The following is a 13768-nucleotide window of genomic DNA, read 5'->3' as shown; positions in this document are numbered from 1 at the left end:
GTCATCTAGCCTTTCATGCGGTTTGAATTTAACAGGGTATGCGCTTCGACCTCTTTTTAAGGTACTGAAATTATCAACTTGACCAGTATGTGTGTCTTTTGCATCTTACAGCACGAACAAGAATGACTTTCTCGTTGCTAGGGCGCCATATTGGAAAACTTTGACAAACGTTTTGATTGGTGAAGGCTCTGTAAGGAGTTCACGGGGAACCTCGACTTCCCTGAAGGGTATCAAAGAGGTTTTAAGAAAGCTACAGCTCTTGGTAAAGATCGTTTTGACATATCTGATACATCGTCTAATAAGCAACGGTCATTCGTGACACTTTGTGCAACATAAGAAATACACAGGACGCCTCAATCTATATATTTTCCTTAGGCAAAAAATGTATTCCTTCAAAAGCGACATCTAGCAGATACTATCAAAATCGCAGAATGTTATTGTCGTCAAAACGTAATGAATTTGAGAATGTCTAGGGAAGTATAACTAACGTATTAGACCCAAAAAATAAACTCACAAAATTTCTATTATTTTTTGCTGTCGTATTCAGTTTCAAAGTTGCCACTGAAAGATGTATCTTTGTATTTCTTGTTCCTTATTTACAAGTCACTTTTGTATGGGTTGGTTGCTATTAGAGTTCATTGAAAGGTCACTGCGCATGCGAACTAGCGTGATCTACCTGTTTGAAATTTTTCGATCAGCAGCTGAGATGCTGACAACAAAGACAAGGAATTTCATATTTTCTTTGGCTTCCTGACTACATTTCGTTCAGTTTCATCCGTCACTGAATATACACACATCAATTAGGACGCAGGTAGGTCGAATTTTCTGTTGCAACGTCGTATAAATGCGAATTTTCGAAGTAACTTGCACCAGATCACTTTTTCGAACTTTGTGACACCTGTCGAATTATTGGTGAAAACGCCTGGCATTTTGTCAGCGCAGTCAAATTTATTATATGACTTCATCATAAAGTAAAAAGAGCAAAACTTTTCCTTTCCTTTGTGCAATATATTTCAAAGGTCAGTTTGTGAGTAGAGTGCTGTAAGATATAACAACAGAAAGTACATTATGTTGTTGTTTACTGTAGACAACTTTTTATACAACTCATGAACACGGTTAGATCTATTTCAAGACATTTTCCTGCCCTCATTTCTTCAAGTACTGTAACATTAGCATATGACATTAGACTAACACGCATGTGTAAGAAACAGACCTTGCGAGAATATCTAGACCCTGTGAGAGTGAATAAACCATCAGAAAACTTGCATCCTCGCTGTTGTTATTCATTGGAACCCTGCCAGGCGATTAGTAGAACCATCCAAGACAAGACAGGACGAGTTGCAAGTACTTTCAGTAAACTGATGAAGATCTGAGCAATGAAGATGTAATGAGGATGCTCCTACAGTGTGATAATTCTAGGGTCGGGAGATATCAAATCTGATATGAAATCATTGTTGACATCTTATTTGTTTTTATGTAATACTTCCAGCCATGGCCCTACCCACCCTGCCCTCCTACTGGCACGTCCGGAACCGGCAGGCAGAGCAGAGGATCCTCCGACAGCGGAACCACGAGGCACAGTTCCGCGAGACGTGGGACAACCACGCCCGCTACTTCCACAAGTCCAACGTGCAGACAGCGAAGGGCGCGCACTGGTCGTCCCATCGCAGCTACCAGGACAGGTCTGTGATCCGTGTCATGCACATTTAAGTGACATAACTGTACTGGTAAACTGCCTGACGACATTGCAATTGCACACCATGTCAGTTGTGTACTTAAAGTTGTAAAATACTAGTACTAGTTGTAGAGCTGGATAAAATGATTTTCTCAGCAATAAAATGTAGAGGGGAGTTAAGGATAATAATGGTGCTTCGATATCCTTAGCAAAACTATAAAATTCAATATTAACTTAAACAGGAAAGGGCATAATGAATGAATGAAGGTTATATGAGTAGATTTCAGACATGGCATCTCTTTTGTTATCATGAGCATGATTATGAACCATGAAATTCATAGATATTTTATAGATCATAATTATGATATCATAATCATGTACATATAAAATGTTTCTCAATTAAGGAAGAACAAAATTAATCAAAAAGTGTGAGGGGGGTGTGAATTGTTTTTGCTGTTAACTGTAGGTTGAATACAATGTAGTTAGTAAGTATTTGGGTCACTTTCACCTAAGTAATGATAGATGATATTGTGGTTCCCTGCAGCATGGAAGCCTTCAACACGGCAGCAGAGAAGGAGGCGAAGACGGCTCGTCTGAAGGAGCGGAGAGAGAGACTGGGTGAGCTGCTGAAGGAGGAGAGAGACACATACGAGGCAGAGCTGAGGGGGATGTCGCTGGACAACTACAGGAGGATGGAGTCCATGAAAGAAAGGTTAGCACTACTAGCTAGTCTATTAGCTAGCTAGCAGGGCGTGCAGGCGTCTTCTTGACACCCTACACTAAGAAAACAGGGAAATCAGATGCTGCCCTCCTTTTGCAGGGGACACCCAAAAGATGGCGTATTGCCCTGGTAATTACATAGTTACGCATGTACATGTGTTCCCCTACCACAAACACACTCACACACACACACTGTGACTACTGAATTTTTTCCTCATACCAGACACTGGGACAGCATTTATATTGATTGACATGCAATTAGCCACCAGGTAATTGTTAATCCTTAGAGCCCATAGAGTTTTGACTATTGTATATTCAGAGTAGAGATATTGTAATGTACTGCACATTAATTGAGCTGCAGTCCTTCTAACATTCTATCCTGCATGTGAGGTGTAAAAGAGGTCATGCCACATATATCTACAATTTATAAGTCTGTAACAATCATTTAATAGCTGAATGAGCAGTATGTTATTGATTTCTTGAAACACAATGCCGAAGAAAAATGGCGCACATCAATTATTCAACTATTTCTTAACAATGCTAATAACCTTTCTCTTTCAATAAGTTTCATGCATGCAATGACCAAAAGTTAACAACACTGTATCTTATCATGATTGGCATATAGGGATGTCCCTGTAGCTAAACTGGCAGCAGCCTCACAGTTGAGCTCCTTGTTCCAATTTGTTGGCTGGGACTGCACCCGTCTTTTGGAAGGGATGTAAGATGGAGCTCCTGACTGAGTTTGAGGAGGTGCCTCGAGCAGGTTAAACTTAAAGAAGAAGGGCTAGCAACCCCTCCCTGTAAAGATTAGAAACTTGCCGACCTTAGTTGGCTAAAAATGACAATCATGTACACAGAAATACTTTAAAAATTGATGCTGGTTTTTAAGATGTCAATATTTTTCTTTTCTCATAGGGCTGATCACCTGAAGGAGAAGAAAGAGACAGAAAGAAAACAGGTAAGCATGCTCCTCACATTACCAAGACACTTTTCGTAGTAGAAGTTCTTTTATTACAAATAATGATGTAAATACGAACCAAAAATAAGCTCCTGTCATACCATCAATGAGCTTTGGTTGTATTTGCTGATAGCCAGAAGGTTGCATAAATTTAAATAAACACTGAGGGTGCATATTTTTCACCTGAAAATTTAGCGTAGAATTTGAGTGTGCTCAGTAACCAGACAGTGTGAACATCGGCCAATTCCTAAAAATCACTCCATGATCAAGAGAACACCTGACATATTAGTAATATTTTTTTATTTATTTATAACTACTGCCAAAAAAGTAATTTAGACTCAAAATTACAGCTTGCACACTTGACGGCCGATCAATTTTCTTGCTGTGTGACAGGGCTGTAACAAAGCCACACAAATTTTCTCATATCAGCATTGAATTGTGCGTAGCAGTAAGTTATGTCCTAAGATATGAATTATAAGTAATAAACAGTTTGACTTTCTATTTTTCAGATCGCTGAAGTAAAGTTGAAAGAACACTTCAGAAAAAACAACCCAGACCTTCGCCAGGTAAGCTCATGCCAGTCTAATTTTCATGGTCCTTGGATTTCAAATATTATTATACAATACTGAACTGGAAGATTAACCTGAGAACAGAGTCTGAGGGGAAGTCTGTACCTTGGTACACACAATATCATATAGCTTTCCTCCCTGCGATCTTTTTTAATTTCCTTTCTCAAAATGTCTTGCTAAAATTTTATGTAAGTTAAATTGACAAAGAGTAAACAATAGGCATCCAAGATATACTCCGAGTTTAAAGTTCCTGTTTAACATATTGTGTTAATTGTTAGCAGTTTTTTTCCTTAAAAAAGTCAAACTCACCAAAGAATTGGATGTGAAATACAAATGTACATACTTTAGGCAGCAGATCCCGCTATGAAAAGCCTACACACAGTACAGTACAGGTGATGATTTTGATGTGACATCAAATGACTTAAGATTTCTCTTCCTGTCTTAGATTGAATCTGAGCAGCACAAGCAGCATGTTATAGGTGCCTGGAGTGACCAGGTGGAGGAGAAGGAGGAGGTAAGAACTTTTGTATTTGTATTTTATTAGAATTGCAACAGTGCAATAGACGTGGGACACAGGAAGCTATTGCTGATGTCGTGACCCACACACATATGTAGCCGTTTATTTACGCTTGGCTGGAGTGGGGAAAGTCGTGTAAAGTGCCTTTTTCCCAAGTACACAAGATCGGTGACGTCAGGGGATTCGAACCCGGGACCCTTGGGTTCTGGGCCGAAAACCCCGCCGTTACGCCACACGACCCCACTAACACACAACTTTTCCTTCATACCTGACAGGACTGGTGTGACTTACTGTTAATTCCTTTTAAGGTTGATACTCTGAGGCTCTTTTGTTTGTGGAAAGCAACATGTATCTTAACTTGTAGTCATTTTCTTTGTGTAGACTGACTACAGCAATTTTTTGTGTGTAGACTGTAGAGTAAGAATGTGTTCTGCAACCTAAAATATCAGAGAAAAAAGCTTATTGATAAATTATATTGAAAATACTACAAAAGCACAGTGCTGGGATAGAAACTACAGCAGGTGTAGGACAATGGTTAAGTAAAATGTGTAAAACATAAAATGGAGATACATTTCATCTCAATACATCCCACCCCTCTATACAGAGAATTGCCAGCGCTCGAGCAGAGGAGAAACACATCGATGACGTCATGGAGAAACAGAGACTGGCCGCTCTGAAAAAACAGAGGGAAGAAGAGATCAAGAGAAGGATGGAGGAGAAGAAGCAAGCAGGCGTGCTGAAGGAACAAGTGGAAGAGTTGAAGGACAGGGAAAGAGAGGTACTGTAGATGCATTTAAGTTCGCCTGGTTTTTATTTCGTGCTAAGGCGAAAATGGAGTGTTTGCGGTGGGTTTAAGTTTGCGGCAGCGCTATAGAGTATAGTCACATACATGTACTGCTACAGTATCGGACAAAAATGTTCGTGGTGGTTTTAAGGTCGCGTTGAAACGTTGCCTCAAAAACCGCGAACATAAAATCACTGCGAACATTTCTGCATTTACAGTATATGATTATGTAACTATGTAACATTCCAGTGCACAGAAGATAGTGTTTTGCACTTATGACATGGAAGTGGATTTGACATAGTTTATTAGCATGATTCGGGCAGTTTATAACAATGTATGTAGGAAGTCTGGTTTGAGCGGGAGCTCGACCAAAGTAAAGTAAAGTAAGTATGTAGGCTGTGTTGATGTACCATCCACGGTGCAAAATACCTGGTTGCACGTTGCACAGTGCAACAAGATTTCGGTTGGTGCAAGTTAATTCCAAACCCAGGTAGCGCAGTGTGCAACCTTATATTTTGAGCCAAAGATCTCAATCGGAGCCCTGGAAGCTCATAAAAACAGTGTCACTCTCATAAAATTCGGTAAATCTTCAATTGAGATAAAGAAATCAACACTTTTTCGTTATAAACCATCCAAAACCCTTCATAGATGGTGGAATTTGAGCTGAAAAAGACGAAAACACACTGCCCTCGGCTAAACAAGATGTTGTTAGGTCAATGGGAACACAATACTATCTAATATATATTTTGAAATATTAGTAGTATTATACGCTACATACGACTGATACGAGCTTAATTTGAAGAAATCGGTGAATGTTGCTGGAGCAACCTGAAATTTGGATGTGCAACCTAGCATTTGCCCTAGGTTGCAACATGGGTAACCTGGCTCAAAAAAGTATTTTGCACCCTGCCATCTGAGTCTGTGTTTTGTCATAGGCAGGCCTTTTAAACATACAGTGAGTAGATATTATTATATAAAGACACTTCTGAGTTTTTGATGATGAAATGATTTTATTCAGTAAGGAACTCGCGGGCGAACACACCCGAATTACGTCCTTATTACATAGTCTTTGCATAACAACCACATAAAACAATGACTTTTAGTCCACTTATATTGTAGCGATGTGATTAATCTAAAATATAACGAAAAAACAATTGCACATGTACATGCCTTGGGTAACAATGTTTATGATGTAGGGTGCGATATTGTGAGAAGCTGTTGTAACAAGTGATTTGTTTTTTTTTTCAGGCGGAAGCCTTGAAGCAGGAGGAGGCTGAACTGCTGAGACAGCAGTGGGAACTTGAGAAAATGGTGAGTTTTTGAAACGTACGATGGTTCTTGACTGGAGATCAAGAGTACGAATCCAGGCTCCGCTGTTGTCACTTACCTCAAGACTTGCATTTCACAAAGTGATGCAGTCTTTAAGATGGGATGTGTCCAGCTGTTCATATTATGGTACATACAACTGTATTTGATGTGTGTAAATTATAACGTAAAGAAATTTCCTGATCATATTGAGCCTGCATATACTGCATGAAAAACGATACGGGACTAGCATCAATCCATCTTGTTATGACCAATAAGAGAGATCACTTCTCTATATCCTAAAAGTTGATCAACATTTTACAATTCTAAGTAATTGTTTAGATCAGTCTAAATGCTATATTTGCATTTTCTTCAGTTTTTGTACTTGTCACTCAAAGAATTTTCTTATGTTTATTTTTCAGGAGGCAGAAAGACAAGCTTTCGAAGAGCAGAGGAAGAAAGCAGATCTTGGGTACGTTTTATTTATTTATTCATCTATTTATTTATTACATCTTATAATGGATTCAATCGTTACTGAATAATTAGTTAGATTTAACATGAATCCATCTTATCTTTATTTTTGGTTGAACAACATATTAGTCTAAGAGAATATTTTATTTGAAATTTTCTATACATTCCAAATTTCCACCAATATTTTGATGGAGAGCGACCATTGCTCTAAGTTTGTGATGATTTTGTACACACTAATTTTTGGTGTCAAATCTTCACATCACAGAATATGTACAGTGGCTAGCACGATGGTTTAAGCTAATGTCACTGTGGTTAAAGCTAAAGTTGGATGTTGAGATGTTCCATTTCCCACCTCTGCAGCCGAGCCCTGTCCAGGCAGTACAAGATGCAGATGAGGAGGAAGTCACAGCAGGTCCAGGAGGCACTGGTGAGTCACTGATAAATCATGTTTAACCCTTTTCCTGCCAAGGGTGCATTCAAGCACCAAGTTTGTACTGCTTAGAGCAGAACTCAGCAGGCTTAGGGTTAACGTTTTCCTGCTGAGGGTGCATCTCTGTGCCAGGTTTGTACTACTTACTGCAGAACTCAGCAAGGTTAGGGTTAACAGGAAGTCACAGCAGGTCCAGGAGGCGCTGGTGAGTCACTCATAAGTCATGGTTTAACCTTCTACATGCCGAGGGTGCATCTCTGTATCAAGTTTGTACTGTTTACAGCAGAACTCAGCAAGGTTAGGGTTAACAGGAAGTCACAGCAGGTCCAGGAGGCACTGGTGAGTCACTCATAAATCATGGGTTTAACCTTCTCCATGTAGAGAACTTGCATTAAGGCACCAAGTTTATACTGTTTACAGCAGAACTCAGCAAGGTTAGGGTTAACAGGAAGTCACAGCAGGTCCAGCAGGCACTGGTGAGTCACTGATAAATCATGGGTTTAACCTTCTCCATGTAGAGAACTCAGCAAGGTTAGGGTTAACAGGAAGTAACAGCAGGTCCAGGAGGCACTGGTGAGTCACTGATAAATCATGACTCATTCAGGCACCAGGCTTATACTGTTTACAGCAGAACTCAGCAAGGTTAGGGTTAACAGGAAGTCACAGCAGGTCCAGGAGGCACTGGTGAGTCACTGATAAATCATGTTTTAACCCTTTTCCGTGGAGGGTGCACCCAGGCACCAGGTTTGTACTACTTGTAGGAGAAGTCAGCAGGGTTAATAGGCTTACCAGTCGTGCATCCAGGCACCATGGGTAACATTGTCCTGCTGAGGGTGCATGCAGCACCAAGTTTGTTCTGCAATTGTTGGATTAACCTAAATGCTGAGGGTGCATCCAGGCACCAAGTATGTTTACAACGCACAATGTAAATCTACATTTTTACTACAGGCACATGTCGGTGTCTCTTGAGTTGCAAATTTATCACTGATCAACCTTCTCCGTGCTACTAGTGCAGAGACTTGCTTCAGAACTGAGACATTCGAAGCCTAAATACTAATCTGTACTCATTCATAGGAGGTAGAGGAGAGGATGGGCTGTGGGTGGATGGATGGATGGATTGTTTTGCTGGTTGGTTGGTCAATAGATCAAAATATTACTGAGACTGATGTTTCCCGTGTCTGCGTCAATGCAGGAGCTGGACCGTAAGATCCTGACAGTGCTGACAGAAAATGCAGAGGAGGGGATGTGTTATGCGTGGATGGATGAATGGGTGGATGGATTGTTCGGTTAGTTGGTTGCTCAATTGAGCAAAAATGAATCAAAGTAAAAACTGAGACGTTTTCCGTGTCCTTGCAGGAGCTTGACCGTAAGATCCTGGCAGCTCTGTCGGAGAAGGCAGATGAGGACCGTCGTCTGCAGACGGCGCGGCGGGAGAAGGCGCAGGCCGACGCCGTCTGGATGAAGGAGGTGGTGGAGAAGCAGATGAGGCTGGAGAAGGAGCGGGAAGAGGAGCTGGACGAGATGTACAGGTGCGAAGGGGTCGGGTGGTTGGTGGGTTGGTTGGTTGGTTGGTGGGTCAGGTGGTTCGTGGGTTGGTAGATGTTTGGTTGGGTGCGATGGTTGGTTGGTTGGTTGGTTGGTTGGTTGGTTGGTTGGTTGGTTGGTTGGTTGGTTGGTGGGTTGGTTGGTTGGTTGGTTGGTTGGTTGGTTGGTTGGTTGGTTGGTTGGTAAGGATCGTGTGTATGTGAGTGTGTATGTGTGTGTTCGCAGGTTGTTTGTTTGTTTCGTTGGTTGTATGGAGAAACAGCGAGAGGACGAGATGTACAGGTGCAAAGGGGTCGGGTGGTTGGTGGGTTGGTAGATGTTTGGTTGGGTGTGATGGTTGGTTGGTCAATCAAGGGATTGATCAAATTGTAAAGAACTATACTCTACTGATGTTTGTGTGTCAGACACTGCAGCAGCTACATCTAGTCATGAATTGTGACAAGGGGATATATACTCACGTTTGGGACCGCATTCTTCACACTACAGCAGTGACATTAAATTTGAAAGACTGTCACCTAAAAACGTGCGTTGACTTGGTATAAACACTTAAATGTGTACTTAGAACTTTCCAGTGATGACTAACTGATGTTTGTCTGTGTCAGACACGAGGCGGAGCGACAGTGGGCAAAGCGAGACGCGGAGTGGGAGAGAGAGAGGCTGGCCAGGGAGAGGCTCATGAAGGAGGTACACTAGCTCTCTTTCACCTTTGACACTTACTATGTTATTATGGAATAAGGTTATGCAGGTATGACTTCTGACCCTTAACTTTTGACCCTTAGCAGCCTTGTCCAGTGATCTCACCATTTAACTCTGAGAATACCACTGGCACTGATATGTTTAACCTATGCCATCATGAGAACACACTAATGATCTGATTGACTGTGACCTGCTTGACCTTTCCCTTTGACCTGACCGACCTTGACCTGTGGCCTAACTGATGTTGACCTGTGCCCCCAGGTTCTGGAGGAGCGTCAGGACCAGCTGGCGGCTAAGATGGAGGCTCTGCGTCAGCGTCAGGAGCAGGTTTGTGTGTTTGTTTCACATAGCCCGTAAACTAGATTGTACTTTTAGATGTACACCGTGACAGTTTTATACAGTAAGTGCAAGCGGACAGTAGGAATCAGAACTGTAAGATTGAGTGACAACAGGATAGAACCCTACCTTTTTAAGTGTGGGTGGGCTCTCCAGTGAGCTTAACTCATTTGAGATCACATTCACTTTAACCCTAACCACATGACCACGTTGCCCCCAGGTTCTGCGAAGCCGTGAAGATCTGCTGCGGCAGCTGGAGGTCGCCAACCGGCTGGCACGACAGGAGGAGGAGGAGCGGGAGAGGGCTGTGATGGAGAGGAAGCAGGAGGTCGAAGGGCAGGTGGGTTTGACAGGCTATAAGCAGGTTCACAGTTTATACTGCACATGCTTAGCGAAGTGCACTGTGGGTAATATATTAAAGGTGAAGGCCCCTAAGTTGTAAAACTCTGTGATGGAGAGGAAGCCGGAGGTCAAAGGGCAGGTAGGTTTATGACCTTTGTCCTCAATGGTCTTGAACTCTGACCTGAGTAATAGTCGATTGGGCTTCAGAAGGATGACGGCTGAGATTTACTTGTTTTGACCTTTTATCCAGTTGCTTGAGTAAGTGTCTTTTTGCGTGCTATTATAATCACCTGGACACCTACCTAACCTAATGTATAGTGATCAGTGTAATTATTGATTATTATAATAAATGACACGTTCCCTGTGGCCACGCATCAGATCACGGAGCGTCGTGAGCGGCAGCGTACTGCGCGGGAGAGGCTTGAGCAGGAGTTAGCTGAGGAGAAGAGAGCGGAGCAGGAGTACGATGAAGTGCTGAGGCAGGAGGCAGCACGGCTGAAGCTAGGGGGCTTCGAACCAAAGGTAATCCTGTCTATACATGTGGCACCCTCTACAGTAACTACGTAATGGATCGGACTAAAATGGTCAAAGTAGATAGGTGAAAATAGACAGCAAAAGTTTGTCTGACATTTATAAATTTATCTACGAATCTTTAGGGTGGTCCTTTCAGTTAACTGAGTAACTGATTTCCAAGGGAGCCCTTACAAGATCATAACAACTCAGGGTACAAAAAAAAGATAACTTAACATATTACTGAATGTGTTTCTTCTCTTCTGCAGTTCCACCCAAGGAGCAGACGGTCGGCCTGGGACTGAGATGGCTGGTTACGGCTCCTGTAGGGTTATGATGCTGCTAGTTATGGATAGAAAACCTGTTTTATAGTGGTGGATGGATAGGGGATGAAAGTATTGAGCAAGAACAGAATGATGTAAAATGGTCGGGATGGGAAAGTCTATGCCGAAGACAGGGAGGGATGGAAAATAGCATGTTGTAATTCTTCAATTGTCTCCTCCTGCATAAGTTCAAAAGGCGTCAATGTAAAAGGATATCAACAGTTAGTCCTCTAAAGTGCTCTAAAGAAATTGGAGATTATTAATGAACAAAATGATCCACTACTTTCTACACACAACTCAAGCAGATGAAAAGGCAGAAAATTGTGAGGGACTGAATAGACTGGCCTCTAGTTTCAAAGAATCAAGTCACCGTAGTCCTAAATAAACTCATCTGTAAAGTCTACTTTACAATGTACATCTCAGAAAAATCAGTTGTTATGCATGATTATGGAACAACTGTGGTTGAAAATGTGTCTCAAGTGTAAATATGTTATATTTAACATGGCTAGGTGGCTAGTTGTAGTATGCACTTCTTGACAAGTCACAATCCACATATCGAATGAGGAGTAATTAGTTGTAGATGGTGGTGTCTAATTTTTGATTATAGCATTTACAAACAGTGTGGAACTGTTTTGTGTACAGTATGTAGGTAGTGTTATGAAAAATGTGGATATATTTTTCTGAAATATGTCACTCATTGTGCCTTTTGGTGGAAATGCAAAAAAGTGTTCTTATTCATATACTGGTGAAATTTATGTATGTTTAGTGTTCATGAATCAGTACAACAGAAGAAAGAACTTTTCTGATAAAGATGATATTCTGTCAGTAAGTTCTTAATTTTTAAGATTAAAGGCAAAACAGAGTGACCACTTGTTCAAACATATTCCTTAACAAGCCATTACCTTCTGCTGGCGACTTAAAACGGTCTTCAAAAAAGGTACACAGGAAAATGCTTGCGTTGTTAAAAAAAAAAGGTTTATTATAAGTTGATTTCTGCACTAAGTCTAGTTGTTGTTTGTTCACAATACTGTTTGTATATATCTTACAGTCTGTACATGAATATGCACAAACTCTCATATCTTGTCTTTGTCTCCTTGTGTTCAGTATGTTGTTATTACCTTTGCCAATTAAGAAGGTTATATTTTGGCCAGTGTGTGTGGTTGTGTCTATCTACATGATAACTCGGCCTTGATTTATTTGATGGATTGATGGATTGTCATTATGTTGTTTGTTTGGAAAACTGGTAAACCTACTCTCCAAGCAGAGGAGTGGGTCCGGCAGGTTTTTGACGTGTTTTTATGCGTTTTTGTCGGGCTTTCTACTTTGTCATGTTTTTTTTTGTCTAGCCAACCCACACTGGGTTGGCTAGACAAAAAAACCATGACAAAGTAGAAAGCCCGACAAAAACGCATAAAAACATGTCAAAAACTTTATCATGTTTTCTTTGTCTAGCCAACCCAGTGTGGCTAGACAAAAAAAAACATGACAAAGTAGAAAGCCCGACAAAAACGCATAAAAACACGTCAAAAACCTGCCGGACCCACTCCTCTGCTTGGAGAGTAGGTAACCCGCCTAAAGGCATAACACATCAATTAGCTACAGTAAGTACAAGCTGTGTAAGACCTCACTCGAAGATCATATATAGATTCACTCACACCTGGATGTATACATACTCTTTTCATTGCGGTGAGATCTGTATCGTACTCGTGGTGTGGTTCTCCTGAAACACAGGTTCAGCTGTACCTCTCATCCCAGACATCATAATTTTTCATCTAAGTGGAGTAAAGAAGGTGTTAAGTGCCTGTCGCAAGGGCACAGCATTGGGGCCTGTTAAGGGTTCAATCCCATAACCTTTCGTCAACAACCTGACCATAAGACCACCTTACTATTATTGTATCGTCATTCTTGCCACCTACCGTCTGTATATAGTATTGCAATGATGTGGATCACATTTCTCATGCTAACCTAAGCACCCAGCAATAAATTTAAAGGTCTTATACAAACTTCAAATAGACTTGTGTGGACTAGAGACAATAAGTTAGCTCGAAATCAGAGACATAAGAAACTGGGTGTCTGTTATTTTTAGTTTTGTTTCATTTCAAGTCGATCTTCATACTTTGTTCCTTATATTTCTACAAAAAATTGAACGTGCTGCTTTGAAATGGACAAAAAAGAAACAGCAGTCAGTTTTATGTGCTTTTTAAGTTGCCGTTTTATTGTGTTGTCAGCATTATTGACAATATATATGTTATAACGAAGCCCTAACACTTTTATGTCTCCCCTCCTTGGAAAACAGGAGGAAAAACCTTAGCCTTCGGTTTGCCAAATCTTTACTTCGAAATCCTACCTTCAGGAGTTGGTTACCCCCAACCCGATTGGAAATCCACGCTAGAAATCTAAAAGACGCCCACCAACTTTGTATCCCTTTGGCAAAAACAAATCGCTATAAAAACAGTCCCATTCCATACTTTACTCATCTATTGAATACATACACCTGATAAAATCTCCCGACGTTGATTTATCTAGTTTACAGTTTGATGATAAACCCTGTTTCTTCTTTTATCATTTGTACAATGAGAATTTCTGT

At 41.0% G+C, this 13768-nt stretch overlaps 1 protein-coding gene across 1 annotated transcript; it reads left to right on the top strand.

Moving 5' to 3' along the window:
• Positions 1-648: 648 nt before the first annotated feature.
• LOC136423465 (trichoplein keratin filament-binding protein-like) lies at positions 649-12257 on the top strand. The gene is made up of 16 exons (XM_066411619.1): positions 649-811; positions 1490-1682; positions 2220-2387; positions 3311-3353; positions 3863-3919; positions 4368-4436; positions 5044-5217; positions 6472-6534; positions 6951-7000; positions 7360-7426; positions 8786-8958; positions 9577-9658; positions 9932-9997; positions 10227-10346; positions 10727-10870; positions 11128-12257. The coding sequence occupies exons 2-16, from the start codon at positions 1492-1494 to the stop codon at positions 11161-11163; spliced, it is 1503 nt and encodes a 500-aa protein (XP_066267716.1). The 5' UTR covers positions 649-811; positions 1490-1491; the 3' UTR covers positions 11164-12257.
• Positions 12258-13768: the final 1511 nt, after the last annotated feature.

Source organism: Branchiostoma lanceolatum, chromosome 1 (assembly GCF_035083965.1).
Source record: "Branchiostoma lanceolatum isolate klBraLanc5 chromosome 1, klBraLanc5.hap2, whole genome shotgun sequence".
Classification (NCBI taxonomy): domain Eukaryota; kingdom Metazoa; phylum Chordata; class Leptocardii; order Amphioxiformes; family Branchiostomatidae; genus Branchiostoma; species Branchiostoma lanceolatum.
The sequence above is the reverse complement of the archived record's forward strand: the minus strand, read 5'-3'. Positions and strand labels throughout refer to the sequence as shown.